The 15,366-nt window shown below is 39.6% G+C and overlaps 1 protein-coding gene across 4 annotated transcripts; it reads right to left on the bottom strand.

Moving 5' to 3' along the window:
- Positions 1 to 67: 67 nt before the first annotated feature.
- Positions 68 to 15,140, bottom strand: znf280d (zinc finger protein 280D). Of its 4 annotated transcripts, none has more exons than XM_049602451.1 (19): positions 14,987 to 15,140; positions 12,338 to 12,468; positions 11,282 to 11,481; positions 11,096 to 11,195; positions 10,755 to 10,979; positions 10,584 to 10,658; positions 10,341 to 10,447; positions 9,876 to 10,057; positions 7,404 to 7,561; positions 7,210 to 7,310; positions 6,976 to 7,122; positions 6,363 to 6,497; positions 6,026 to 6,255; positions 3,807 to 3,947; positions 3,646 to 3,714; positions 3,432 to 3,547; positions 3,315 to 3,336; positions 3,041 to 3,130; positions 68 to 2,795 (listed from the first exon to the last, which is right to left on the bottom strand). In XM_049602451.1, exons 2-19 carry the CDS (start codon positions 12,459 to 12,461, stop codon positions 2,384 to 2,386), a joined length of 2,634 nt encoding a protein of 877 aa, XP_049458408.1. In that variant the 5' UTR covers positions 12,462 to 12,468; positions 14,987 to 15,140; the 3' UTR covers positions 68 to 2,383. The 4 variants fall into 4 exon arrangements, with proteins under 4 accessions (XP_049458408.1, XP_049458400.1, XP_049458425.1 ...); XM_049602443.1 differs by having other exon boundaries at positions 3,315 to 3,339; XM_049602468.1 differs by lacking the exon at positions 3,041 to 3,130.
- Between the last annotated feature and the right edge of the window lie 226 nt (positions 15,141 to 15,366).

Below are 15,366 nucleotides of genomic sequence, written 5' to 3' on the forward strand. Positions count from 1 at the left end.
ACATTGACAAACAGGACCCTACAGTTTAAAGCAACATTCAGAAAAACAACACCCAAAGACTCAAACCTCTTGTATTAAAGATTTATTTACATAACAAACTACAGGAAAACACTGACCCAAACCCAGTTTATAGATCTCTGAGGAAAATGTGTCCGAAGGAGAGCACAATATCTGAAGAGGAATGTATTCAAAACAGACTCGGGGTTACATGTACGGTGCCATCACAGACATAGGTGCATTTACAGACTTGCTCTACAGATACTGTATATACAAGTGAAAACCCTTTTTTTAAAAAAAGAATGACTTTTGAGATATTAAGTCACACAAAGTAAACAAATCATACAGTATAAAATATTCACAGAGCTACAGGGAATTAGCCTTTTTTTTTTTTTCAAACCATAGATGCAAAATAAAAGGCAACTTTATCAACCTGCAGCTGGGATGTAAAAAAACGGTGGACAGATTTATCAAGTTATTTTATCATGTCGTGCTGAGTACCTCCACCAGAACCGTATACATTTCTTTTACAAGCTGGCACATACAACAAAATTTAAACAATAAAATCTATTTGAGTACAACGGTATATTATTCTGCTCACTCCTCAAGTAGTTGTGGTTATTTTCCACCTAATATCCCATCACTGCTTAATTTTTCTCTTTTTTATGCTAGCATTTTCTTTACATGCACTATATATTTCTTAACAGTTCAAAGGAACTTTCTGAGTGTTGAGATACACGTTACTCTGGGATGTTCAAAGGCAGCTGGTAACAATATAATGTACCTGCACCACATCAATTACAGATCATTATTTCTGCCACAAACCAGGAATTTTCTACTAGCAACGTAAACATCTCAGTGATAATATATGTTGTTGCTATAGCAACCTCAATCCAATATAACAGAGCATATAAAACATAATTTAAAGGTTATAGAATGACAGCAAACCACAGATTAAGGGAAGGTAAAAACCGAGGACCTGATGATGACTTAAAAACATCTTAAATCAAGATACCAATGTGAATTTAATCTGATGGAAGTAGGAAGTGTGTTTCTGTATTTTGACTTTTAAACGGACTGCAAAGAGAATTTAAACAGTAACTTCGTCATCTTTCAATCTGGACCCCTCTTTTCCAATGAAACAGGTCCAGGATTGAGCTAGACCACTGAAAATAAGCTGCAATGTAACATCAACGGGCCCTTGCTCCATCCTTTTTCTTTAACTAGAAACAGCCCCAATATCGCTATCACCAGAACCCACCAGACTCCATTTACATAAACAGTCATTTTATCATTGTACAACACACTTCATTCAAAGTTGACAAAAACAAAATAAAATTCATAAAAACCATCTTGGGTTGACTTTCCACTATTCCAACAATCACCAGCTCTGGTTTGGTTTAAATAAACCCCAAATTAACTGAGTTAGATGTGAAAATATGCCGGCTCTACACACACTAAATTACTGTTTATTTAAATGGAGTCTGGGGAGTTTGCTGATAGGGATTTGGGCGCTGTTTCTGGATGAACAAAAATGATCTTATTCTTTAACAAAAATGTCTATCTCTGTAGGATTCTTTACATGATATTATCAGACATTTAAAATAATAATCTGAGCATGTAAGTGGCAGAAACAACCACCTTTAGTGGATGTAAACTGACTATGCCAAGCGACCCGAGTGGTTACACTGCAGCCTGTTTCGGCGCTGCTGGCTGCAACACTCTTGCTAAATACTGGACCAGTTTAAAGAAGCTGTTGTCTCCATTAGTCACTTGTACACAAAGATCTGATAAAACAGGGTCCAGGTTAAAGCACTGAAGTTACCCTTTAAATTGCATCAATAAATCACCAGAGAACATGAGCATTTATTTGCTGTGCCACCGTGTTGATTTTTTAAATTCAAAAACGGGTTCATCTTTCTCAGTTAAGCAAATCAAACATGATCTGAGCTGACATCGACAATCAGGAAGCCAAAAACTGTCCTCTTTATGGCAGATGGAGTTTCCTTACAGACAACATCAACCACTTTGTGAAATCTTTAAGAAATATAAAATGAGCCACAGTCATTTAAGTTTAATTTCTGATGTTTAAAAGTATGACTATGCAAATTCTTTCACTATATAGGTTATAGGGCAGCTATGACGACTTTAGGTGACGTAGTTTTGTTCATAAATACAAAGATACTTTTAATCTATTCAGGCAATAAAGTTTGACAGAAGAGTAAAAAAAAATCTGATAAAATATTTTTCATGGTTTTTAAAATGGACTCGCCAAACAAAGACAAAGAAACAATGCTGAGGTATGACAGATGAAACAGTTGTTCTTAAATCTATAACTGCGCAGTCTTCTCATGTGTCATATGCATTGTTCAGTCAATGTACAGGTTCATTCTGTTTTAGTTTGTTGTTCCTCAGCCTCGGGTTCAGGGAGCTCCTCTTTGACAACTGCGCTCTCTGAGTTACCCACTGACTCTTCACAGGGGTCTAAAACGTCCTCTGATGTACAGGAAGATGACAAAGCGGGAAGTGACGCTTGCTTTTCTCCTTCAGAGGTACCTTCACTGACACTCATCTCTGCGGATTCCTTTTCCTTTTCCTTATCATCTGCTGGCAACATCGGCTCTGGTTCTGGTGGCTCAACGGCGGCGGGAGTAACACTTTCAGATGTGGCGCTTTCAGATATGACGCTTTCAGATGTGATGCTTTCAGCTGGTTTTAAGTCCATTTCCTTTGGTTTTTGATCGGACGGTGGCGTCAAGACAAACATGACTTTTGCTGGCTGCCTGGACAGGAGACTCCTGCATGAAACAAAAACATCCTTTAGATTTACATGCAGCCTTTAGCAATAAGCTATTATCAATATTAAATAGCAGTCCTTGACATTTGTTCCTGAAACTTTGTGTTGTTGCAGAAATTTGTGCACACAGCTGCCTGGCTGTTTGTCAATGTGACGACTGCTAGAGCATCAACATTAACGCTCTCTGCATATATGGTCAGAATGAAACAGTTTGACTGGCTGTATGAAAACAAGTTCTTCACCTACATAGGTAAGGATGTAGATGGGGCCCAACTGGTTAATGCATGGACAGGGGGCGCCACTGTGAAACCAACCCCTTTTCTTTTAGAGTTTTTTCTTAAAGGAGAACACAGGAAATGGGATTTACAGACCTGATTTGTATGCTGAAGCAGAATAAAACATGCAATTTAATTTCAGGTGGACTTTAATTCGGTAAATGTTCTGTGGTCTTTGACACTGTCAAGCATTTCCTACAGATTAAAGATTGTCTGATAAATCAGGACAAGTAGTTTCTACTCACAATCGATCTTTGGCTTTGATATCTGCTGGATTAAAAACAAGAGACAAACCTTTTCAAGAAACTTGTCACACTAAATACCAGCTATTAATCAGGTGGTCGTACTAAGAAAAAACATACCTCTCTCCTGAATGACTTTGCATATGTGATGGGGTCTATCAGTTAAGTGTTTGGTCATCAGGTCACCGCCTGATGCATCCACAAGGAGGTCACAGTTGAGACAGACCAGCGTCAATCTGGGGAAAAACAAAATTGTCTGCCATGTCCAATTTCAAACAGGAAACACTTTGTATTTAAGGCTGAATGTTTGATAGACTTTATGAAGCACACTTACTTTAATGCAGATGAATTCCTCTTGTAATCCATTTTCAAAAATCTGTTTTTGGTTATGGTGCTATGAAACCTAACGAAGACCAAAGAAAGATTAATTAGATAAATACACTGGGCCTAAAATAAAGTGCCACAAATGTTAATTCAATTCAAATTTGTACTCACTTGATCATGTGGTTACCAATGGAAACTTTGCAACTTGTCCGATATCTGCACGCACCACAATTTGAAGCCATTGGGAAATGAGAAAAGAAGTCATCAACTTGTCCGTTGCACTCGATGCACGTGTACCGCCCTCCGTTGACTCTGATATTTGGAAATAAAACACAGCACAAAACACAAAGATATTTAAACATTGAAAATCATTTCTTTTCATGGCTCAAGTCAGATTTTAAGACATTGAAAAGAAAGAATTATTAGAAATTTGTTGTCATTTATTTTAACTGTATATAATTACTTTTCTTAATTGTGCAATGACAGGCCAGCAGGTTCCTCACTAGTCCGAAATCTTCTATTACACCACTGTATTATCTTCCTAAAGGCTCGTATCTCGTGACTGACTCCAGCATATTGTTTTTGATTGCTGAGCCCAATTAACCAAATATCACACTCATTAGTTTGTTAAAGAAAGAAATCCCTCTCTATCTGCTCTACACCATATTATTTTTAGCCAGCCTAATGAGGACTGTCTGGAAAATTAATTGAAAATGCAATTAGCTACTTTGTGTCCTGCGAGGCTTTAATAACGTCTATTAATCTGATCCCACCCTGTCATAAATACCCAGGGGGTGGGGCTCGACATTAGTGGTGGGGGTGGGATGGGGCCCTGAATGATTCAGGGGGCCCAAAGCTGGACAGGCTAGAGATTATAGATTATTTATTTTTTGAAGGGGGGAAGATCCAAGTTTTTTGAGCCACATGCATGTTCAAGAGTCCAAACAATTTTTTGAGACATAGAAACAGAATAAATAAAAAGGTAATTTGAGTAGTACAAAAGAAAACTGTGATTGTTATTAATCGTTATGGTGACAACACATGTTACTGGGACCGTTAAGTCACATTCACTAGTTTGAGAGCTGTGTTAAGGCCTATTCTTTCACCTGTTTTCCTTATCAAACAGAAGAATACAATAGAGTACACCAATACGGGGCGTCGGTGGCTTAGTGGTAGAGCAGGCGCCCCATGTACAAGGCTGTTGCCGCAGCAGCCCTTTGCTGCATGTCACTCCCTCTCTCCCTCCCTTTCACACTTGTCTGTCCTATCGATTAAAAGCTTAAAAAATGCCCCCCCAAAAAAATCATAAAAAAAAAAGTACACCAATACAAGTTTCTCTCCTTTACTGGATGAAGGCTATCTTCAGCTCAATTGCATTGATAACTCGTGATAAACAATTCATTCAACCTCGACAGAAACAAGATAAAACTCACCAACACTGTCTTAGTTAGTCTCGTTTGTTGTCTAGTTTGCTAGTCCACTGTTCCCACAATCACCAACCCCAGTTTGGTCAAAACAAATCCTTAATTCACTAAGTTTGAGTAGTGAAAACATGCTGATCTACACGCTTTTTATTGCTTCTATCTGTGCCTCTGAGCAGTGGCACTCATTCTTCGGAGGCAGCTACAGTAACATCACGTTCTAACAAACATGCAATTAATTGCAACAAAATAAACAGGGAAATAACAGTCACAGTGATTTTTTCAAAATAAGGGATTGCTTAGTTTTTGCTGCTAAACCTCACCTCAGGGAGTTCAAGACTTGCAGCAAGTTGGTTTGTTTATACAGAAGTTAGCCCGCTACAACCATTGCAATGGCAACAGTACATATAAAAATGGCTGCTGCTATGACAATCCTGCTATGTTGATCTGAATGGGAATGTCTGCTCTACTCTTATTCTGTTTCATTCCATTTAAATCATCATAAAGTCTCAACACGAGGAGCAGGATACAGAGGTCTGATAAGCTCACTTCTTCCCCGCTCCACGCTCTCCATCCTTTTTTTCCATCTCCAAATTTGTAATCCTCAGACCAAACCAACGCTGACTCAAGTGACATCACTTGAGGTCATTTACCACACAGAAAGTAGTTACCAACCTATACACACTAATACGTACTAAACGCCTGTATAATGAGTCACAGTGTTTATTTACAATAACCTGCAGGTAGAAAATCCTTGCCTTAGCGTCACATACTGTACATCAAAATCAAACAGCGCTGAGCAGACGTACGGCTGAAAATGACAACAACAAGTTTGCCCATTTTTCATATCTGCTGTCAGCACAACGTTACCCTAATTTGGTCATTAGCAAATAATTCTGTGGTTTTATAAAAATCAATCAAGTTATTGCTGTAGAGTCTTTGACAGTGTGAAAATGCTCAGATTACAACCTGAGATTCCTGAGTGCCAGGTTGTGCTTGCTGGTCCGGCAATTCTGCTTCTTGCTGCTCTGAGTCGCCTTGGCTTTTCCTGCTGCAGAGTAGTTTGACTTAGACTTGGACGCACTGACTGGAGGTTTGGTTTGCTGGTTGAAACTTTCTGGAGTGACAGTAAAGCTCGGACGATCAGGGGAGGTCGGCAATGAGGGTGTCTTTCCCGTGAGGGATGCTCGAATGGTCACCTGGCAAGAAAACACAATATGCACTGAATTAAACTCGTATCAATCTAAGAATCGTTAAAAAGGTCTAAAACAAATGTCGTCCAGATCTTGCTATGACCAGGTCAGACCTTTGTTCCTGGAGGAAGGCCTTCCAGGGCTTGAGGCTTTCTGAAAGTCTTGTGGACGTGAGTCTTGTGCTCCAGTTTCTCCTTGTAGGTGAGAAAGTTCAGTCGGCATTTTCCACAGCGATGGATCCCTTTTTTCTGAAAAAGAAAAAACATTGCAGTGTAGAAACACAAAAACGTGATTAATAAGTGATGCGACCAGAGGCTAATTGCTGAAATGTTTCATTTGAAATCACTGAAAGAATTTAACTGGTGTGAAAGAAAATACTTTCATTACTATTAATAGAGCAGCAATTAATTTTGTTTGGTTCTAACTCCACCGTATTTATTGCTCCTTCAGGGCATGTGAAGAGAAGCTGGTTTTATTGTCAGCCTTTTATGTATTACAGTGAGGTGCAGGGCAGACAACCAAATCAATCCAACCTTAGAGTTAGAGTAATGGTGCAAACTAACAGTGAGTTCAATCTCTTGAAAAGACATTTCTTACAATCAGAAGAATTTACGGTAAACTGTCAAACACACATTGCTCTGTGTCAGCCATGACTCCTCATCTACGTTTTTTTCTAAACGACACTGTAACAGCTTTACATAGACTTGATAAGATGCAGTGTTGTACCTGATGTTTCATGTAGTGTTGCATGTACATATGACTACTTCTGAGAACTTTGAGACAGAAGGGACAGAGCAGGTCTTTCGTGTTTTCATGGACACTTCGGAAATGTGTCTCCACATCTGAGAAGAAGGAGGACCGGTAGTTGCAGACCTGTGGAATCATTAAAACAGAATGTCAGTGTGAGTGAATGTTTTCCAACATTAAAACCACAACACAGCTCAACTTTAGGTGACAGACCTGGCAGACGTAGGGCATTTCCCCGGGCTTATGATTGTCCTTCATGTGTTCCAGAAGAACTTGCTCTGACTCAAACGCCAGCTCACATATCTTGCAGTTGGCTTAAAAAGGAAAGACAAAAAATTACAAATGGCCACTCAGTGTTTGAGGAAACTGTCATGTGAAATTGAGCCGTATAGACAATTATGTTATACTTGAGGATTCGATCGGGCTGTGGGCGCTCTCGATGTGGCACTGCAGCTGGAACGGAGTCAGGTACTGTCGGTAGCAGTGCTGGCAAGTTGTGTGGCTTTCCCAGCTCTCGCTGTTCTGCTTTTCAAGCTCCAGGTGGTGCTTCATATGATTCATGAACCTGCAAGATATAACACACAGACACACACAGGGCACAGAAAAGTCACTTAAATGTTAAATAAGGAACTCATGATTGAGCCTGTTTGTTACTGTAGTGATTTTTATTTGAATGTTAGGGACGGATGATATGGCCTACAAATAATGTTGTGATATCTGAAGACCATGTCGAGATACATGATATATCTCAAGATTTTGAAACCTCCTCTGAACTACATACTGCCTGCTCACACACTGTTGCCTAAGACAGAGTGGTCTGTCTGGTTGGGGAATACGTGTGACACATCATGTTTAAGAGTCTTTTTGTTTTCTTTTTGTCCTGGTCAGAAGGAGAGAGCCATAGGAGACAGCGAGAGAACTGAAACATCCAGTTTCACGCCAGTAGTTTAAAAAAGTGACAAGACAATTTATACTTGACATTTGCTATATGGTCATTCTATACATCCCACATGAAACAGAAAGCGACACATTGACTATAATCAATATATCGCTCACTTCTAATCTGAATTGTCATGGAATCGGTGCCAACACCTTCCAAAAAGCTGTTCCTGTACATTGAAGATATTAAATAGTGATGTCATTAACAGGATTAATTCAAATAAAGCAAAAACAATCAAGTCAATCAACATAAAATTAATCTGCAAAAATGTGGATGTTTTATTACTCATTTCAATCATTTTTAATGTAAAAATCAACAACATTTGCTGGCTTCAGTGACTAAAATCTTATTATTTTCTGCTTTTCTTTATCATGTAAGATCGAGAATTGTATGTCTTTGGGTTTTGGACTGTCAGACAAAGCAAGCAATATGAAGAGGTCACATTAGGCTGTCTAGACTTGTAATGGCCATTCTTTCAGCACTTTTTTTTTTTTTTTTTTAAATTTCATAGACAAAACAATTGCCAATTAATTGAGAAATTTAGCAGCGAACAAACACTGCATGTCTAAAATCACAAAACCTCATTAACAGATTGTAACATTATCCTTGAACACACACACACACCCTCAACAAAGGTGAGCGCATTATCTATTTATGCAGGAGGCTACAGTATTTTGAGGGATATTTCCATTTTTAAAAGAGAAAATAGAAGCATTAAAACAAAACCAATGTCAAGCAGTGGGGGAGAAATTAATATTCATGTGTGCATGCAGTGGTTATGGTCCAGGTCCCAAAGGTTTTAAAGATAAATGAAGTATTCTCCTTGTACCTCACTTTCTAAGCATGTATAATGGCCGTTATAATATCAGCAATTACACACAGATTTTTGTTTTGCCTAATGATGTAGTGCTCCACGTCTGCACCTAGCACCTCCACAGCTATCTGCCACTGCTGCCCTGACGAGGCACAGCCCATTTTTCAGCCGGCACATTCTGCTGTCTCAGCTCCCCTAATAGAAATTTTTATGTGGATGAACTATGACCTCCACTGTGAGAGTGCGGCTGCAGTACAAATGTGTTTCCCTATTAAAAGCAGCTTACAGAAGCTTTTTTTGCAATGTTCTGAGCCAAAGTTATTTAATCAAAGGAGCAGTTGTTACGCCACCTAAACTAGCAGTCATTTTTCATCTTTAGGCCCATGAGGGAAAACGGTCCGATACTGTCATCCATCTAAGAGGAAAACTGCACTGAGGGTCAAGGAAGACGTCCGTGCTGTCTTTACTGGCACTGGACAGATCTCTCTTCAGCAAGTCCTTCAAGTCCCAGTCTGTGTTTTGAGAGCATATTAACGACTGTATGTAGTTTCAGACAAGCTCGGTCTCAAAGAGGTTTCAACAGCACAGTTTTCCACACATTTATTTATTTATGGCGCACTGCCCCAATATCAGCATTCGCTGCAACATTTAGATTTTTTTGGAGCTGCGTTTTCTCTCTCCCTCTCTTGTGCCAGAGCGTACTCTGAGCACAGATGGAGCAGCAGAGTGCCAAGCGCTGTAAAAGTGAAACTTCACCATTTTTAAAATCTATATAGTTGTAGTGTTGTCTATCGTTTTCCAACCTACTTTATGAAAACTGGTCCAGTGCTGTGTCTAACAAGCAAATAAAAGTGGGTTTTCTTCGGGTACTCCGGCTTCCTCCCACAGTCCAAAGACATGCAGGTTAACTGGTGACTCTAAATTGACCGTAAGTGTGAATGTGAGTGTGAATGGTTGTCTGTCTCTATGTGTCAGCCCTGTGATAGTCTGGTGACCTGTCCAGGGTGTACCCTGCCATTCGCCCAATGTCAGCTGGGATAGGCTCCAGCCCCACTGTGACCCCTAACAGGATAAGTGGTTACGGAAAAAATTAATAAATGAAAGAAAACACATGATCATTCATACCTGATATTGTTCTTGAGAACTTTTAAACAGCTCTGGCACTTGAACGTGGTGTTGGTCTTCTGTTCCTTTTTCATCCCATCTCCCATAAACCGGCCGTAGTAGAAATCTGAGACCAGCATGATGCGCTTGTTTGCAGCGTTCAGGGCTGATGGAGATGTACATTCCACGACTGCGCAGCAGCTCTGAAATTAAGAGATATATTACATAAATAAGCCATGTTAATGTTTGATGTGGGGCAAACACAGCAAAAAGAACAGATGCCTGAGTGCTTGGCACTAAACTGAAGATCTGATGTCATTACAGGCTTGTGGAAAGCAAACAAACAAACCTGACTAAATAATTTTGACAATGTTCATGATCAAACAGTGTGATATGCCATTGTGTGTTTTTTTGTGGATACTAATCTTTCAAATCTTAATGTTAATTTCCCCTCTAACACATTACTCCCCAGGCATTTTTACTCACCACAACATGAAATTTCAGGGCCTCCTGTGTAAGGAATTCTTCTTGACACTTTGGGCACTTTTTCTTCATATACCCATTATCCAAAGGGAGAATTACTTTTGTTGGCACTACAAAAAAACAATTGGATGTTATGACTGACAAGCCATTAAAACACAAGAGGAACTAAGATTAGGTTTACGCTTTGCTTAAAGTAATAGGATTACAAAACTTCATCATTAACTTACTCTAGTAATAGAAACGTACCGATATCAAGCTTGGCTCTTTTTGCTGCGTTGTCTACTGGCTGTGGTGGTAATCCTCGTTTGACTAGGACTGGATCTGGATGAAATCAAAGACAATACGATAATTTTTTTCCAGCTGATTGATCTGTGTGGTGAAGTAAGCCTAAAATATTACATCAGGAAAGATAATTACCTTTGTTATTGTTATTGGCCTTTGCAGGCGCAGAGAAGGTCTGAAGAGGTTGTGGATTGGAACGGTTGAGCTGCAGCTGGTGAGATTGTGCTGAATACACAGCAGGGCTTTGGACGTTAGACAACGTCACAACGTTGTTGCTGATTTGTTGCACCTGAGGCCGGTGGACAACACCAGGTATTACCGTGGCTGGGGAGACCTGCTGAAAAAGCTGCTGTTGACCAGCTGACAGACAGAACAGACAAACTCTTCAGATAGATGCTTTTCTATTACATAATTAAAACACCACTGAGAGGGGAAAGAAGGTTTACTCCTCAGAGGTATATTATATGCAGGTTTACCTGGTACAATTGTAAATGAAGTCCCAGGTGGGTACTGGCTCCCAAGAGAGGCAATAAACTCACTGCTGTTTGCCAATTGCGGAGAGGCGACTATGAAGCCCTGCAAAAAAGGAATAAATCCACATTTAACAGGTATATGTTCTTATTGCACATTATTTGCAAAAATAACTTTAACACCATAAACACCTGGTTATTGACAATAACAGGCTGGGGGGTCACTGTTGTCAGATTGGGCACCACAGTATTCACTGCATTTCCAGCCACACTCAAGGGCAGCATTATTGGTGAGGCACCAATGGCAGACTTGGGAGCAGGACGCTTTACGTCTTGTTTCTCTGCACTCTGAGGAGGTGAAGGTTTAGGCTTGGCATCTTTCTGGTTATTAGCTGTAAGGAAATACAAAAGGGACAAAAAAGGATTTTAACAGGATATTTTGTGTTTATATGTGAGTACACCTAAAACAAACTGCCCTGACACACCGAGCTAACACTCAGCTATCGGTCAATGTCGGAACGTTGGTGAGAGTGTGTCCCACACTGTTGGTACTAGTGGGGCCCCGTACAGCTCTTTGTCAGCTGATTCAATATGTTGAATCGGCGGAGCCCGTTGGTGAAAGAAAGCACCCTAATTAGAAGTTCAGCTTAGCGCACTAGTGGAGAAATAGAAGTGAGAAAAGCAAACAAAACTAAAGTCAAGTGGGGTGTCGGTGGCTTAGTGGTAGAGCAGGTGGCCCATGTACAAGGCTGTTGCCGCAGCGGCCCGGGTTCGACTCCAGCCTGTGGCCCTTTGCTACAGGTCACTCCCCCTCTCTCTCCCCCCTTCATGCTTGTCTGTCCTATCCATTAAAGGCTGGAATGTAGCCTTTGCAGTGTATTCAAGTGCAACTTTTTGGCTGAGAGACAGGCAACGTAAGGGAACGCAACAGTTGGCCTTCATCTGCCCTAGTTCTTTGGTGTTGGTTTGATGTGTCTGGGCCTTAACAGAGAAAATATGCAACAAGCTGGAGGACGGGCAAACAAAAAAAGATTAAATATTCATTCAAATGAATGTTAATTTCATTATAGACTATCAATACTGAGCCAATATTATGTTGTGTATTTCTAAATATCAGAGAGTGATTCTGAACTACATATACATCATATTATAATAACACAATGATTTTTGCTCGTGGAGCGAAGACATCAACAAAATTAAGTGTTGACAAGCTTCACATTAATATATTTAAAATGTGCTACGACATACAGAGCACTCCTACGAAGATGGGTTCATCGTCATCATCATCATCATCTATCAAATGAACTTCAGGAGCTTGTTTCTGCCACGGCTCCAGCTCCTCCTCGACACACTCCATAAAAAGTTCAGACATCGTGGACCTACAACAGAAAAACATAATATTCAGCCAACCTGAGCGCTACTTGATGCAGCATCTTTTACTAATACAGCAAAAAAAACTAAACCAAAAAACTCAAGCAGGTTAAAAAAGTAGGCCTGACTATTTAACTGACTCTAGAATGAAACAGTAGCAATGATCTTTTTCATATAATTTTTTTTATACATTTACAATCAGAAAATGCAATGTTTTTACCATCTTACTCGACACTTTAAGCTTCAACATCGTAGGCCTAAGCACTACACATGGCAAAGAGACACAACAGATTTTAAACATTTTGACATGTCACAGCAGGTAAACACAGGTGTAAATAATGAAATCAATAATGTTTGAATTAAATATAGTTGTGTTGGTTTCAGGATGCTGGCACACTGGCACATAATCAAAGTTATCAGAAAACTACTGGAAAAAAATAATCCATTGTACCTAAAAATGACACATTATATATTTTAAAGTTTCAATGTACTGTCTTTTAACATGTACATGTCATCACTGTCAAAAAACAACACACTGTATGCATTGTATATAGACATGTATACATCCTATTTTTATTCCACCAGCACTCCTTGCTCTATTCTAGCTTTCAATTTACAGAAATAGTTTGATATATATAAATATTACAAAATACACAGTATATTCACAGTGTTTACATATATGTATGTTAAACATTAACAATACGAGAGAGCAAGAAATAGCAGCTGGTACCGGGGTATCAATGAGTGTTGGAAATATCGATTTATTGATACATATCTATTGTGATTATTTGAAACCGTTTCAATGCTCACTTCCCACAGTACTGATACACAACATGTATGTTTTGTGTAACCCTGTAAGTACACTGAGAGCAACAAAAAACTGTAGTTAACTCCCTGTAGACAAACATATACTTGGCCAATAAAATATGATTCTGACACATCCACAAAACACAGTTATATCAGCATTCGTCCATAGTGTTGTTTCTGGCCACCTGATAAAGGTCAGTCCTATTTTCAATCCCATTCCAGCTCTGCTTTGGTCCTGAACAACTCAAGACACAAATATCATAGACTTATCTTAATTCTCCATTGTTTGGTGCTAACCAGGTAGTGAGTTTGTCAGCACTTTCTGAAAGAAGCTACCAATTGCTGGTATTTGAGAACGAAACTACCAAAACAATGAGCTGAAAGACACAAAATGCTCCAAAGAGCTGAGGAACACTGCACAGTTGGGTGATCTCTGTGTTTTTATCATGACAAGCAACAACTTTCACATCACATGTTCTCATTCATCTCCAATGTCAATAAAAGAAATATAGTGGACATTTCGCCCTGTCAAAGTTGACTTTTTAACCACCTAGGAGCAATGCATCAAGCTACAAACATAACACTGTCATGACAACACCACTTTATAGAGCTGTTACAGCCAAAGTTTTAGCAAACAGTTGCCTATGTACACCTCAAGCAGACACAGAGCACTATTTCCATTCAGTCATGTTTCTGTCAATCTGGCACTTGTTTCAAGTCCAAAATCCATTTCTGAGGCAAACACCTGGCTCTTTAGCTGCTAAATACACCACTGTGTTCACCAGCTAATCACTGACTTTGTCTGTCTGTCATTTGGTGGTGGGCAAGTAGTGTACAGTCAGTGTATTTTCCTTGAAAACAGCTGTCTGCTGCGACTGAAAAAAATGTTGAGAGTAGAGCAGTAAAGGTGTGGCTGTGAAACCAAAACAATGTGCTGAAAGGTGAAGGGAAGCTGGGGGATGTATGGTGGTTATTCTGACTAAGTTAGATCAGAAATAATTGGGTCCATTTATTGGGGAAAAAAGCTTTTCCTACCAAGATGGCGTCAGATTTGGTGGATTTTAAAAAAGCCAGAAAATGAGGACACAAGATCAATTGTAAAACACCTTAAAATTGCATATGCTATGATTATTTACTTATATTTTTTGCAAATGTGTGACAGGATATAAACTTAAGCATGAGCCGTTTTCTAGCAGTGAAGAAAAATTTGGGGAAATGATGCGAGAATGTAGCGTCAATGTGAAAGATGCTGTTTTAGTTTTGTGCTGACATTTTTGCCTTCCAAATAAATCTCTACCTTTATTAAAATTGAAATAAACGTAATAACGTTGCTATTTACAACAAGCTAGCATTAGCAGATGTTATGTTAGCTTAGCTAGCTCACGTTTACCTGCGATGTATAATGCTGTTAGCATCTCGGTCCTTTTCAACAGCCTGGAAGCTAATGCTAACTAGCTAACATTTAGGATTCCCAGTGCTACTGACTGATGCAGCCTGCGACATGGTCAAAGTGTTAAGTAAAAAAATCGAATTTGTAAAATGTCAACGCATTTCTATCACCAATGTATCACAGTGCACACTGCAATCGTTATCGATTATCGATCACCGCACCACAACATTAGCTAGGCTCTGTTAGCATGTCCACATTATCTGGGAGGTGGATGCTGGGACAAAGACTGCACCCAGAGTTTGGCGCACGGGGTTTGTGTTTGAGCCTACCTCTCTTACACGTAGCCTCTGGTCTCAGGGCAGAACCGTGTTTAGATACCAACTTCAGCACTAGTCCGTGGTCTGGACACGATAGAGTTCAGGTAGTGCGGGTCTACTTCACACAGGACGGGGGGGAAGAGTGCATAGCTAGCCCGAGGCAGCGGAAATGCTCACACTGTCTGGACCAATCAGAGTCCAGGGCGCATTTCTCTCCATCACTTCCTTTATGTACTTTTAGTACTTCCCGGTCTCTCCCACATGTTTTCTCTAGATTATCTATTTTCATTTGCAAAGAAACAGATTTCATATTTCATTTATCTTCAGTATATGCACTGAGAAGACAACATACAGCACAATGACACTGAGTGGTACATGCACTTCAGCCTGAA

The sequence above is a fragment of the Epinephelus fuscoguttatus genome, linkage group LG2, assembly GCF_011397635.1.
Source record: "Epinephelus fuscoguttatus linkage group LG2, E.fuscoguttatus.final_Chr_v1".
In the NCBI taxonomy this organism is placed as follows: domain Eukaryota; kingdom Metazoa; phylum Chordata; class Actinopteri; order Perciformes; family Serranidae; genus Epinephelus; species Epinephelus fuscoguttatus.

Excerpts from the sequence above, each read along its gene's own strand:
- znf280d (XM_049602443.1), bottom strand. The coding sequence starts at position 12,461 with ATGTCTGAACTTTTTATGGAGTGTGTCGAGGAGGAGCTGGAGCCGTGG. Across the intron at positions 11,482-12,337 it reads CATCTTCGTAGGAGTGCTCT|CTAATAACCAGAAAGATGCC; the intron begins GTATGTCGTAGC and ends ATTTCCTTACAG. Across the intron at positions 3,340-3,431 it reads CAAAGTCATTCAGGAGAGAG|CAGATATCAAAGCCAAAGAT; the intron begins GTATGTTTTTTC and ends TTTTTAATCCAG.